This window comes from Canis lupus, chromosome 38 (assembly GCF_011100685.1).
Source record: "Canis lupus familiaris isolate Mischka breed German Shepherd chromosome 38, alternate assembly UU_Cfam_GSD_1.0, whole genome shotgun sequence".
In the NCBI taxonomy this organism is placed as follows: domain Eukaryota; kingdom Metazoa; phylum Chordata; class Mammalia; order Carnivora; family Canidae; genus Canis; species Canis lupus.
The window spans coordinates 20,383,544-20,396,254 of NC_049259.1; the positions used below are offsets into that span (position 1 = coordinate 20,383,544).

At 41.4% G+C, this 12,711-nt stretch overlaps 1 protein-coding gene across 1 annotated transcript in view; it reads left to right on the forward strand.

The window, feature by feature from the left end:
- The first annotated feature begins 2,298 nt into the window (after positions 1-2,298).
- RGS5 (regulator of G protein signaling 5) overlaps positions 2,299-12,711 on the forward strand; it is a 47,233-nt gene continuing 36,820 nt past the window's right edge. Inside the window, exon 1 of the mRNA XM_038586238.1 lies at positions 2,299-2,539. Coding sequence (XP_038442166.1) covers positions 2,496-2,539 — 44 coding nt within the window. The 5' untranslated portion in view covers positions 2,299-2,495. The remainder of the gene's footprint in view (positions 2,540-12,711) is intronic.

Below are 12,711 nucleotides of genomic sequence, written 5' to 3' on the forward strand. Positions count from 1 at the left end.
TAGCACTTGGAGCCTGCAGCCCTGTGGCATCCTGCAAAACGGATGGATACCTCTTTGGCTTGTTTTCTGAATTCTATTCACTGCTTTTTTAGTGACCGCTCCTAACCACCCCTTTCTATCTTTTGTAGAGATTGAAACCACTCAGAATTGATGGCCTACTTCCCTTCCTCTATGTTATAGCTTTCTACATTTTTCATACATTTTCTATCATTTTGAGGGATGTTTGGGAAGGCAAGGAACAAAGATTAGTTCAATTTATTTTAAAAAAACTTCAAATTTATTTTATGTGAGTGTATTGGTTAATTTTATGTGTCAACTTGACAGACCACAGGGTGCCCAGGTATTTGGTGAAACATGATTCTGGGTGTGTCTGTGAGGGTGGTTTTGGATGAGATTAACATTTGAACCAGTAGACAGAGTCAACCCCTTGGCCTCCCCAAAGTGGGTGGTTCTCATCCAATCCTCTTAAGGCCCGAATAGGACAAAAAGCTACTGAAGGGAGAATTCATTCTCTTTTTGCTTATCTTCACTGGGCCATGGGTCTTCTCCTGCCTTCAGACTTGGACTCAGCTTGGAACTTACACTGTAGGTTCTGCTACTCCAACCTTATGAAGGTTTTGAAAACAAATAGATGCCAGATTCATTTTTATTTCTATTGCATCTTACATCCTTTGCCTGTTGGGCTCTAGTCTGCCTTTTAGTATGATTGAGATAGTTTTCATTCTTGAGTAGTCCACCCATTTGTCATACAAACTCTTCTGAATCAGTCAGAAACCCGCTTTGATGCTTTGACCTTCAGCCCTGGACAAGACATCACCCTGCTTTGCTCTACATTATTATTATTATTTTTTTTTTTTACTTTATTCTATACTTGATCCTTAAATATCAAACTGTAATTTAGGCTCTTGCCCCATGGAGTCTCCTCTGCTAGTTTTATATCTCCAGTCTAAGACTCAGTGGTCAACAATAGTGTTCATATCTCTATGAACATTAAGTGTTGCATCACTCAGATTAGTTGATCAGCTGGCGTTTATGCAGTCGGCAATCAGCAGAACTTGGACAGTTGCATTTAGCTCAAGCATTATTTGTAAATGTCAATGTGCTAATGTTGTGTTAAGTGCTGGGGTTGCAGAGGTGATTATGACGGGTTTCTTTGTTAATAAAATATATGGTAGAGAGCTGTGGTCTTCGAACTTTTTTGATTATAAATTATAGTAAGAAATATAGTTAATATAGTTAATTTAATGATGTTGTTCACAGACCCATATGGATAATTAAAGCAAAAATCTCAGAAAAGTATTTAGATTTCTACATGCAATGTGCTTACGTGTCTATTATAACCTATTCATTTAATTTAAAACATTAGATCATAATAAAGTACACAGACTTTACAAGCCAGTAACGAGCCCTAACCAACAGTGTAAAACAAATAATTTTAGACAATGGGGAACATTATGAGAACCATCTTTAATTCTATATTTAGAGCTTTTCTTACAGATGATGTAATTGCTGTTTATTTTTAGCTTAGACTCATGCCTACCCTTCAGGCATCTGTATTTACATATTAATTTATCAAGCTCTTGGGTCCTGATAGGATGAAACACAAATAAGGTAGCTTTTGGATGGGAATAATCCTGGAGTGATTGGAGACAGGCAAAGGTCAGGCAAAGGCCAGGCAAGACTGACCAAGGGAGGTGGGGGCAGGGTCCAAGGAATTACCTGATGTTGTTATCAAAGTAAAGAATAATCAGAAGGACAATTATAGAATTAGGGGAACTTGGGGGCAATATCTAGTAGATAGAATGGTGTAGCATATTTTGTCTCTTATATCACTAAGTTCAGGGCTTATTTCCTCCCCCCAGATCTTCCCTGGTGGCCCTTGAAAGCTCACACATCTTGGGCCTGCCTCCATTGCTCACTTACATTGTATTGATAGGATGTTCTGGGGTCTTGAGAGCAGGCAGTGCCTTTCTTTGAATTCCTAGCACCCAGCTAACTGCCTGGCAGCCTGGCACAAGTAGATACTCAGTCCACATCTCAGCTTTTCCAAATCTCCCCTCCTCCACTGTGGCACAGTTAGGCTAACTGATCCCTGGGGCTCTTGCAGTCCTTAACAGGCTAGGATTGTGACGGATCTGGGGTAGCCCAGGGCTGCTCTGTGGCTGGCTCACACTTATCCATTAAAACATGAATGGCCTGTGCTGGGTTTGAGGGCTCCGCCCTGCCCCAGCAGAATAGTGTCCTCACTGGAGCAGTGGGAAGCCTAGAGCAGCAGAGACAGGATCCCAGCCTCCAGCTCCTACAGTTGCTGCTGCTCCCCAGCCAGCGATTTCCTCTAAGGCCTGGATTGGTCCAGGAGCGACAGAGGGCTGGCAGAGAGCCTCTATATATTCCTCAGAGGGAGAGGCAGACTCAGACAGTTGTGAAGTTTTCAAAGTCTCGCTCTGCCGTTCAGAATTTGTGCTCAAAACTGAGGAGCTAAGCCACTTGCCAAAATGTGCAAAGGACTTGCAGCTTTGCCCCATTCATGCCTGGAAAGGTGAGAACCAAATTATTTGGGTTTAAGAGATGGAGATACGCAAAATCTCTGCTCAGGGGGGAGGATATCCAGGGGCAACAGAAAGCCATTGTTGTTTGTGCTGCAACAGGTGTAGGATTGTAGACTGGGGCTTGCCTCCTCTCTGCCAACGGTACAGAGGCTTGTGTGGCCTGAGCTGTAGGACACAGATCCACCATGGGGTAGTTTATGCACCATTTCATATCCAGAGCTTCATTTCCTCCAAGGAGATGCCTATTGCGTAGGTGCTTGCTCAGAGTCAAAAGTGCATGGTTAGGAGAATGGATTCCAACATCACACTGCCTGCCTTTGAACTGTGACTCCTACTGACTCTTTTGTGGGCTTGGGCAATTTACTCTTTCTGTATTTTGATTTCCTTCTCTGTGAAACGGAGATGCCAAGAGCATCTACCTCACGGACTGGTTATTAGGACTGAATGAGCTACTGTATTTTAAACACTCAGCACACTGTCTGGCACATATTAAAACTGTCTAAATGTTAACCTTTGTTAATTGATGTGTGTGGACTGAGAGAGGGGAGCAGGTTTGTGAGGAGGAGGGGATTTCTCATTGTTCTTTGTATCTTGATCCCATTAGATGAAAGTATCTGGATTGCTTGAGGAAAGAAAGACATTGGGACACAGAAGTTATTTATTAGCTAGGATTCTTTTTTTAGGTAAATAGGAAAACACCATTGAGATTCTCTGGTAATCCTTAAACTGGCCTGAATTCTGGAGGGAATCCTAAGCATCTAGGCTGACAACCCAACAACCCTACTTGACACGGGAAGCAGTAAAGATGTTTATCCTCCTCTTATTTCTTAAGAATAGATTTGATTACATTTGGGTCGAGTTTTCAGTATTTAAAAGTAATGAAGATGAATTTCTTGCAACCCAACTCTATCCATAAAGGCACCAGCAGTGTTTGCCTAAGACGATTTTGTTCAATGGGTTATTTATGATTTATCTCATCTCTTACAAGCTCAGGTCTGACTCCTATTACTACTTTATATCTGACATGTGAACATGAATATTAATATTGAATCACTTTTTGTGTCGTTGAGTGCACAGTAAAATCTTATGCTCCATGATATAACTAATGTTCATGTGGGATATTTTAGGGTGGCCAAGGAGCAAGCATTTTTTCCTAGATTGCCTAAACCTTTTAATTTACTGGCATTGTGGTAGAATCTTGCAATTTCTGTTTCCTATTCATTTTTTTCACATTCTATTTCCATTGCAAATAGAATCCTATTTCCAATGACAATCCTGCCTGACAGGGGTGTTTTGGAGAAATGGAATTGTGGAACTGTCGAACTGTTAGCACACATGCATGGAAAAATCTGAGAGTATCCTGAAGCATAGGATGAATTTGGATGAATGAATGCATCCAAAACCACCATCCCTGCTCTTCTGTTTGTTTCATTTCCCTCGTCCTCAGAAGCTCCCCCTTTCCACTTCTCTCCATGCTGCAAGAGGAACGTGGATGGGCCTCAATGCTTAGATAAGATGTTTGAAGACTCCTATAAAATAAATCAGGACAACATAGATGCTTACAAAATGAATCTGGTTATAATGGAAAGCCCTACTGAAGAGTTACATTGCACCTCTGGTTGCATAGGAATAAAATTCAGTTTACAGAAACCAGATTAACATGTGATTGATCACAAGGGAAAGAGGACTTGCAAAAGAGTGAAAAGCTCACAAAACTCAGTTTTGTCATTATCTAAATTTGCACCCATGAGCAAGTTCTTTCACTCCCCCAGGATTCTATATTCTCATTTAACCAGTGAGAGTTGGAGTTACTGTCCTCTAACATCTTTTTCCATGCTGACATAGTTTAAATATTTTTAAACCACAATTTATGTCTGTGGCCAACCAGAGATGCAATTAAAGGGAAATTTATCCTAATTAATTTCTCTCTAAAAGTTTGGGAGCAGAAAAGAGTCAATTAATGAAAAATCATCCAGAACCTAACGCTGTGCTGAAATCATGGCAGCGGCAGAAGCACCTACTCAGAGATTCTAATTCTGATTTACAAGAAAGTAAGATTTACTCCATGTTCCAGGAGATTTAATCCTAGAAAATATTCCTTGTTTAATGTGTAGGGAAGTGTTATGCCAGAGTCATCTATGATATATTCGTAGAAACTATTTTTCTTTCTTTAGATCTTTAAGACTATTGCTTATTAAAACCCAAAGTTGACCTCACATATTTTTATATATTTAGAGAGACCAGTAATGCAAATATATGGGCAACAAATGGCCACCACCCCAAACTTCTGCCTTGTGGCATATTGAAACCAGTGCCGTGTGGGTAGCAATATGACAGTTGGTGGAAAAATGAAAAAGTTGAGTCAATTTAAAAAAAAAAAAAAAAGTTGAGTCAGTTCAAGTTCTTATTTTTTCACCCATGATTTTCAACTTGGGTTTTAGGCTTCTTTTGAAAATCCATTTTATTTCTAGAGTCTCTTGAATTTCTCTGAAAGAGTTTAAGTTTTAAAGTAAACACTGCTCTTTGGAAAATGACAAAAATACTGTAAAATTAAAGTGTTTTTGTGATGATTTCCAAAAAAGTTGTTAGCAAATATAAGGAAGCCAGCGTGATTATTAAGATTGTTCTCTTTCAGTACTGACCAGTCCTGTCGCCAATTTCAGTCTCTACTAACCTGAAAAGGAGAGTAGGGAAGTAATGAAAACTTAGCTTCTGACAGAGAGTTTTCCCTGGGATATTTATAAAGTGTCACAAACCTTATACCTCTGTCAGCATCTGCCGTAGCTCTGACTTTTCTGTTTATGATTATAAAGGCTGCTGGTGGTGAAATGTTTTCAATCCACAGTTCACATGGGAGCTTCTGGTCATCTCAAGTTTGTGACAATGTTGGAATTTCAGGACCTGTAGAAAGTTAATGAGGAAAGTGACTTTCTGGTTCTTTAAGTTTATTTTTATTTTTACTGAATAGATTCCATTTTTTTCTCCTCTCCTGATTTATAGATGGGTCTAAGTGTGGGAAATTTAGAGTAGAAAGTCGCCTAATAAGCAAGGCCACTAGTCAACTAATTCTTTAAGGGCAGTAAGCCACATGGAAGCACCTTGCTGAGTAGGCTAAGTCTCCTGGGTCTGAGGATTAAATAAATACTGCTTTTTCAAGGATATGAACATATCCTTGGGCAAACTATGGAGGGTAATTTGCCAATGAACTTGAACTAGTCATAGCTCAGTCAGAGTAGATAAAACACCATCAAAGAAGCCTACAGAGATAGTGAGAGTGCCTCTAGTTGACTTTAGGATCATGCTTTCTGGGAATAAGTATGAATCTGAAGCTTGCTGTAGCTCGTAGAAAGTCTTGAGATATAATCACCAGTATTTCAGTGAAACGTTATAATGTTAAGAAAGTAAAGGAACTGTTTAATAAAGATGAGATGTGGTGAGTCACTTTTGTTTTGGTTTTTATTGCTGACACAATATTGATTATTTCTCTGGATTGCTTTTCAAACTCCATACTTGCCTTAGGCATGAGGATGAACGACACAGACCCTGCTCTCAAGGAAACTGCAGTCCAGTCAGGGAGACAAATAATAAGAAATGAGTCTATGGTGTTGAGATCCTCTATGAAGGAATAAATGATGGAGTGCAAAGAAGTACAAGACTGGGAGGAGGTGGTGGGGAGCTCAGAGAGCTTTTGGGTCAGGGAAACTTGGCAAGAAGTTATAAGAAATGATACTTAACCCAGGCTCATGAATGAAGCCTTGGGAAGGAAGAGTTGGTCAGGTCTAGCTGAGAAGAGTCGAGAGAAAGAAGGCATCCCAAGGCCAAATCTCTGGTCTGCCTGAGCAGAGTCAAGGAAGGGAGAGGGCCCAAGGAGCTTGGCTGCTGTTAGGACATCTTTGGACTTTGTACTATCCCTGTATTATCTCTCTGAAGCAAGCAAGAAGGGAATTTGAATTTCTAATCAGTTAACCTCCCATGCAGCACATCCTGTGTACTGTTGCCTTGGAATTTGTCGAATTCCCTTCCACTCCTGTCTGTGAAGATCGAAGAGATTTGTTCAGGGGAAAGATATTCACCCCTTCCCCTTCGCCTAAGGAGTTTATTTACTAAATAATCAGACAAGCAGGCACATGGTAGGCACTCAATAAATATTTTGTCAAGAAAATGCACAAATACATTTATAAGTGGAGACAGGGCTGCTCCCAGTTTGGCCTGGTGCTTCATCTGCTTGCAAAGAAAGGGATGAGAAGAACAGTAGAGTAGCAGTGGTGTTAGAGACCATGATACGGAGAGAGTGCTCCAAAATAAAGAGGAGCTGGGGGGCAGGGGAGGGTTAGGAGAGGGAGGCAGGTGGAGAGGAGCCTGCAGCATTCCTGCAACTTCCTTAGGAAAAGAGGCAGGTCTTTCTGTCTCTGGTGAGGGTAGGCCTGGGGCTGCCTGGGGAAGCTTCTGAGCCTATCACCCTGGCTCTGTCTCCTGCAGCTGCTTGTCCGAGCTTTCCCGATGGATCACATCCCCGATTCTAAAGGGGCGCCTCTTCCTAGTCTTTCATTCAGTCTGGGCTAAGTTGAAACACCAAATCTCAATTCAAAACACGTTTGGGTCCCAGAACCTGAAGTTTGGGATGATCCTTGAAAGGTTATCTAATTTTTCCTTCTTGAGCAAAGACTCTCCACTGTTATGGGACAGCTGCTATCTAGGGACGGGGTTAATGCTTCATGGTCATGGCTTTTGTCTGTCCTCCTGGCCAGAAAGCAAAGGAACTGAACTTTAATTAGTTCAGTCAGGATCAATCCTTAGTAACAGGAACCAGGCTCTGGCTGGAGACCAGAAGATAGCAGGTTCCTATCTCTTTCTTCCTCTAAAGTCCCAATCAGTTCTCAGATAACACTGAGCCTGCACTGTATTTCCAAAGCTGAGTCATCCAGAGGATAAGGCAGTGAAAGCCTGTTTTTGATGGCCTGAGGAGGTAACTCCTAAGATTACACATTTTAGGAATATTGGAGAAAGCCCAGAGTAAAGAAGGAGGCAAGTTCACAGTCTACCCTCTGCCTTAACATCAGCAAGGAGGTGGAGTGGAAAGAACACGGTGCTCGTAACTCTACCTCTATTACTTCTTAGCTGTGCCAACTGGAGAAAGTCACTAAACCTCTCTGAGCTTCATTTCCTCATCTGTAAATGAGGATATTTTTCTTATTGGGGAGAAATGCTATACCCCCTATCAAAGAATTAATTTCCTTCCATCCTTCTTTCCCTCTTTGCGGGTAGTCAGGAAATCATTTAAACCTCAATTATGTGCCAAGGCCTTTGATAGAGCTTATTTATTTCCAACCTTCCTCATCATAACTTCATCTTTTTAAATAATAAAGATGAGTGTGTCGGATAGTACAGAATTTTTACCATTTCATCCATAATTCTTTCAGCGGATATCTCCTTTAAAAATATACCAACTTTTTACAAAACATTAAAAGCCATGATCATACTTAAAATTGAACAATTCTTTAATATTAGAAAATATTCTGTAAGCATCCAAATATCCTCAATGACTTTCTTGCAGCTGGATTGTTTGAACCAGGATCAAACAAAGGTCACACTTTTTTTTATTGTTATTACTGATTTTTATTATTATTAGATAGATAAGCACCAGCCATTGATCTAGCATTGATTGTGTAGAAGTACTTCTTACAAATGCACTTAAGGACGCCTTGAGACTGAGAGGCCAGTGCTTTTATCTAGTGGGGAGACATTAGCAATCTTATTAGAAGCAATTCGACAGAGCAGGTGTGGTGAGGCAGGGAGCACTGTTCATAAACAACACTGACCTGAGAGGTTTGTCTCCAGTGCCCTTTCTCCCCCTCTTCCTGTCCTTCACTGAGTGCAAAAAGCCTCTCACAGAGCCTGCCTGGCTTCTCTACATCAAATCACATTATCTTAGTCTCCAACTGCTTACAACACACCTTGCCAGGAGCTGGAAGTCTCTTGGGGTGCAGATCCTTTTTCTGTTCTTACTTCTCTTGGTGTGGGAACTAGTCCCCTTCCCTAACTTAACTGCTGAACTAGCTCACATGCAGCCAGTCACCCTTCCAGCCAGGACTGAAGGATATCCCCAAATCTCCCCCAACGAGCAGATAACACATAAACGGGCACTGAGGGGGGCACTTGATGGGATGAGCACTGGGTGTTATTCTGTATGCTGGTAAATTGAACACCAATGAAAAATAAATTTATTATTAATAAATAAATAAATAAATAAATAAATAAAATAAACCCCAGGATTGCTTGAGGGACCTTTAAATCTCTCTATAGTCAATAGGCTTCCTGTCTTTTATTTCTTTTTCTTGCAATTATTTGTAGAACACAGAATTTTTATTCATTTATTTATTTACCCGCCCCGCCCACAGCATGCGTGCATGCATGAGGGGGGTGGGGAGGATAGGAGCAGGGAAGGGCAGAGGGAGAGAGAGAATCTTAGGAAGTCGACACAGGGCTTGATCTTACCACCCTGCGATCATGACTTGAGCTGAAATCAAGAGTCAGATGCTTAACCTACTGAGCCACCCTGGTGCCCCCGTAGATCACAGAATATTTAGATGCAAGTGTAAAAGGTTATATAACACATGGAAAAGGTAGTGGGTGGGGAATACAGGTGTCCTGAGCTGTAACCTTGGCCTCTGCTAAGCAGCAGCAGGATGAGCCCTGAGTCAGTGCCTCTCCCAGTCTCATCACCATACTTGTAATGGTGATGAGTCAACTCTGTGATCCTCTACCCTCCTTCCAGCTTCACTGCTTTATTGTCCTTAATTTGGACATTATATATTTTGAAGAAAGATTGTACTTTTATTCTAATTTTACATCTCATCCCAATCCCACAGGAAGGCCAGGGAGCTAACTTCTGGATGTAGCTTGAAAGCAGCAATCACTTAAAAATGTGCAATTTTCTTCCAGCCACTTTGGATCTCAAAGGACTAAATTAAGAACCCCATATTTCTTGAAAATACTTGTGACACATTCAGAATAAACTTTGAGTTTGTGAAAAATATATATTTATGTGCAGTGGAATGTGACTCTTTTATTTTGGTGAATTCCAGGAAGGGAAAAGATGGTTTCAGTTTCTTGTAAAATTCGAGGATAATTTAGGTTCAGAGATCATGGATTCTAACAGTCTATGATTTGTGTACTTTGTTGACAGTTAATCTCAAGAGTGTAAGCTCCTGGAGGGCAGGGAAGGAAATGCGATATAAGGACACAGACATGCCTGGCCTTGGGGGTGTGGTTCCATTGACTGCTCTCATACCAGGTCATGTTTTTCTCCAGTCAATGGAAAGAGTGGGAGTGGCCCACCCATGCCCTTCCTAGTGCTGCCCAGAATGAGACTTCACACTTTGCATTAACAGCAAAAGAGTTTCCATCTCTGAGGCTGGAATGAGAAAGTTGAATCAGGATTTCTAGGCCTTTTTTATATTTAAACAGTCTTCATCTACCAGCTGCACAGATCCTGGAGTCCCAGCAATTCTTGAAATGATGTGGGGACTGCTTTGGACTACATGAATCCATGTCAGGCGTGTAGTGCACAGTGACTGCAATTTCCACCCATAGAGCTTGCCTTTACCCCCGGCATTAGAAATTGGATCTTGGGGCACCCCCCCCCTCCCACCCCGGTGGCCCAGAGGTTTAGCGCCGCCTTCAGCCCAGGGCATGATCCTGGAGACCCGGGATGGAGTCCCACGTTGGGCTCCTTGCATGGAGCCTGCTTCTCCCTCTGTCTGTGTCTCTGCCTCTCTCTCTGTGTCTCTCATGAACAAATAAATAAAATATTAAAAAAAAAAAAGAAATTGGATCTTTCCTGGAAAATCTGAAGATGTAGCCAATCTAATCATAGGATGCATGTGTCATTAACACAGGTAATACACACATGACTGGTTTTATTCTCTCTGACCAGCACGTTCCTGGAAAGTTCATACAGGGCATTTCTTTGCAGAGCATTCCATTTAGTTGCCATGTCAAGATAAAATAACTTGGCTTGACATTGTTTCTCCTTTAAAAAGGAAATTTGGTAGGGTTGAAAGGACTCAACCAGACAGTCTTTGAATGCTTTGGGCAGTAGGTAGCTGATGATCACAAGGGCTCCATGAGTAGTAAACAAGGCTAAGGTCACTTGTCTCTGTTCTACATGTTCTTCTTTCTGCTATCTGACTGCTTCCCCAGACACTTGTCCAGCAATACCTAGCTCTTCTGGACAGACTCTCACTCAGATCCTCACAACTCTACATTCCAGAAAGATGTTAAAACTATCCTAATAACGTCAGAGAAGGGCATACAGTGTGAGGTAAGACACTTGAAGAACGTGAAGTGGTCTACTCTGTAAGGTAGTGAAGCATGTGGAGCTGTTTTGGGTCAAGCTACTACTTTTTGACTTTTTCTTGTAGAACATCTCTTTCTGGATGAGGCACTTGTCTGTGGGGATTCAGGAAGCTTTGAAGGGGTCAAGACGTTCCGTTGACAGAGTCATTTGTTGTGTTTGGCAGCGTATTTTAAGTGATAGCTTACAAGAGATACCTGAGTTCAAGACCGTGGACCAAATGACGTGTGCTCTTTGGGACAAGGTCAACAGAGCAGGTCACACTAAAGACTCTCTCAGAGAAGCCCACTGTCTGAGGTCTGGTGCTGGTGCCTTCTGAATGACAAGCTTCCAGAATCTTAGACTCTGTTTCTGAATCCCCCAAATCTAAAAACACCTATGTCACTTGAACATGGACACCCCTGATATTTTTATAACTTGGTGGGACAAAAGATCAATTGCTGAAATCAGATACCCGTGAAGGCAAACTGAAAGCAAAGCTGTTCACAGAGATGAATGTAGATCGACGGGGATTTTTTTTCCTTCTTGGACAAATATGTCTCCCGTGCTCATGGGGTAGCATTTACACTTTCTCTGTGAGTTGGTAACATTAGGGGAAACCCCCTCTGTAAGTTGGGATTTTTTTTTTTTTTTCAAAATTCTCAGCTGAGGTATCAAAAGCCTTTAGTTTAGTTTTTATTTATTTATTTATTTTTAACTGCCCTCTAACTTTTATCTTCCAGATTTAGTAAGAATAGCTTAAACTTTGTCTCCCTTCCTGATCCACACAGAGCCCCAAGGTTGGTAATTAAGCCAAGATGAGTGGCAGAGTCTGGACTGCAGCGAGGGGAGGAATATGGGACTTTCATTGGCCACTCATGGAACATTTTATTAAATGGACCCTGGCTTCCAAACAAGAAAAAGGCAAGAATAGCTAAGACAAATGTTGATCATGATAGTCTAGAAATGAGTTCCTTGCACAACCTTGGTCGCCCAGATGCAAGCAGTAAAGTCAAATGCCTGGAATTGATGGATTCTGCTTCTTGAGAGGGGGTATGATTTTTTCTTCTCTCCTCTCTCATACCACCAACTCAGAATCATAGTCTGTGAATAGTATTAGGGTCACAGACAAATGCCTTCTTTCATAGATAAGAAAATAGGCCCAGACGTAGTTTGGTGACTTGTCCAAGATCTCCTACCTGGTGAAAGTTGAAGCTAAATCAAGGTCGTCTGCAGACTGAGCTTTCACCTTTATTTTGTTTTGTCTGATGGACTTTAATTTATGAATATTGTGTCTTCACTTGTAAAATACTTATTCTTCCATAGACACTATCTTTCAGAAGGTTTGGGCTACCAAATAAACTGTAGTCTCTAAGAAAAAAAAATTTCCTCCATTTCTGTTTACCAGATGCATAGAGCTTCCAGTTAGAATAACTGAACAGCATGAGACAGGCTTATTACAGTAAGTAAGAGCCCAGGGACTGAAATGAGATTGAGTTTGACTCCTACCACTGTCATTTATCAGAAGATTTGGGGCAGGGGGATCCCTGGGTGGCTCAGTGGTTTAGCGCCTGCCTTTGTTCCAGGGTGTGATCCTGGAGTCCTGGGATTGAGTCCCGCATCAGGCTCCCTGCATGGAGCCTGCTTCTCCCTCTGCCTGTGTGTCTGCCTCTCTCTCTCTCTCTCTGTCTCTCATGAATAAATAAATAAAATCTAAAAAAAAAAACTTAAAAAAAAGATGATTTGGGGCAAATCCACACACTTCTTGGTAACTCAGTTTTCTCACCTGCAAGATGGGGGTAATATTTATACTTCCCTCATAGGATC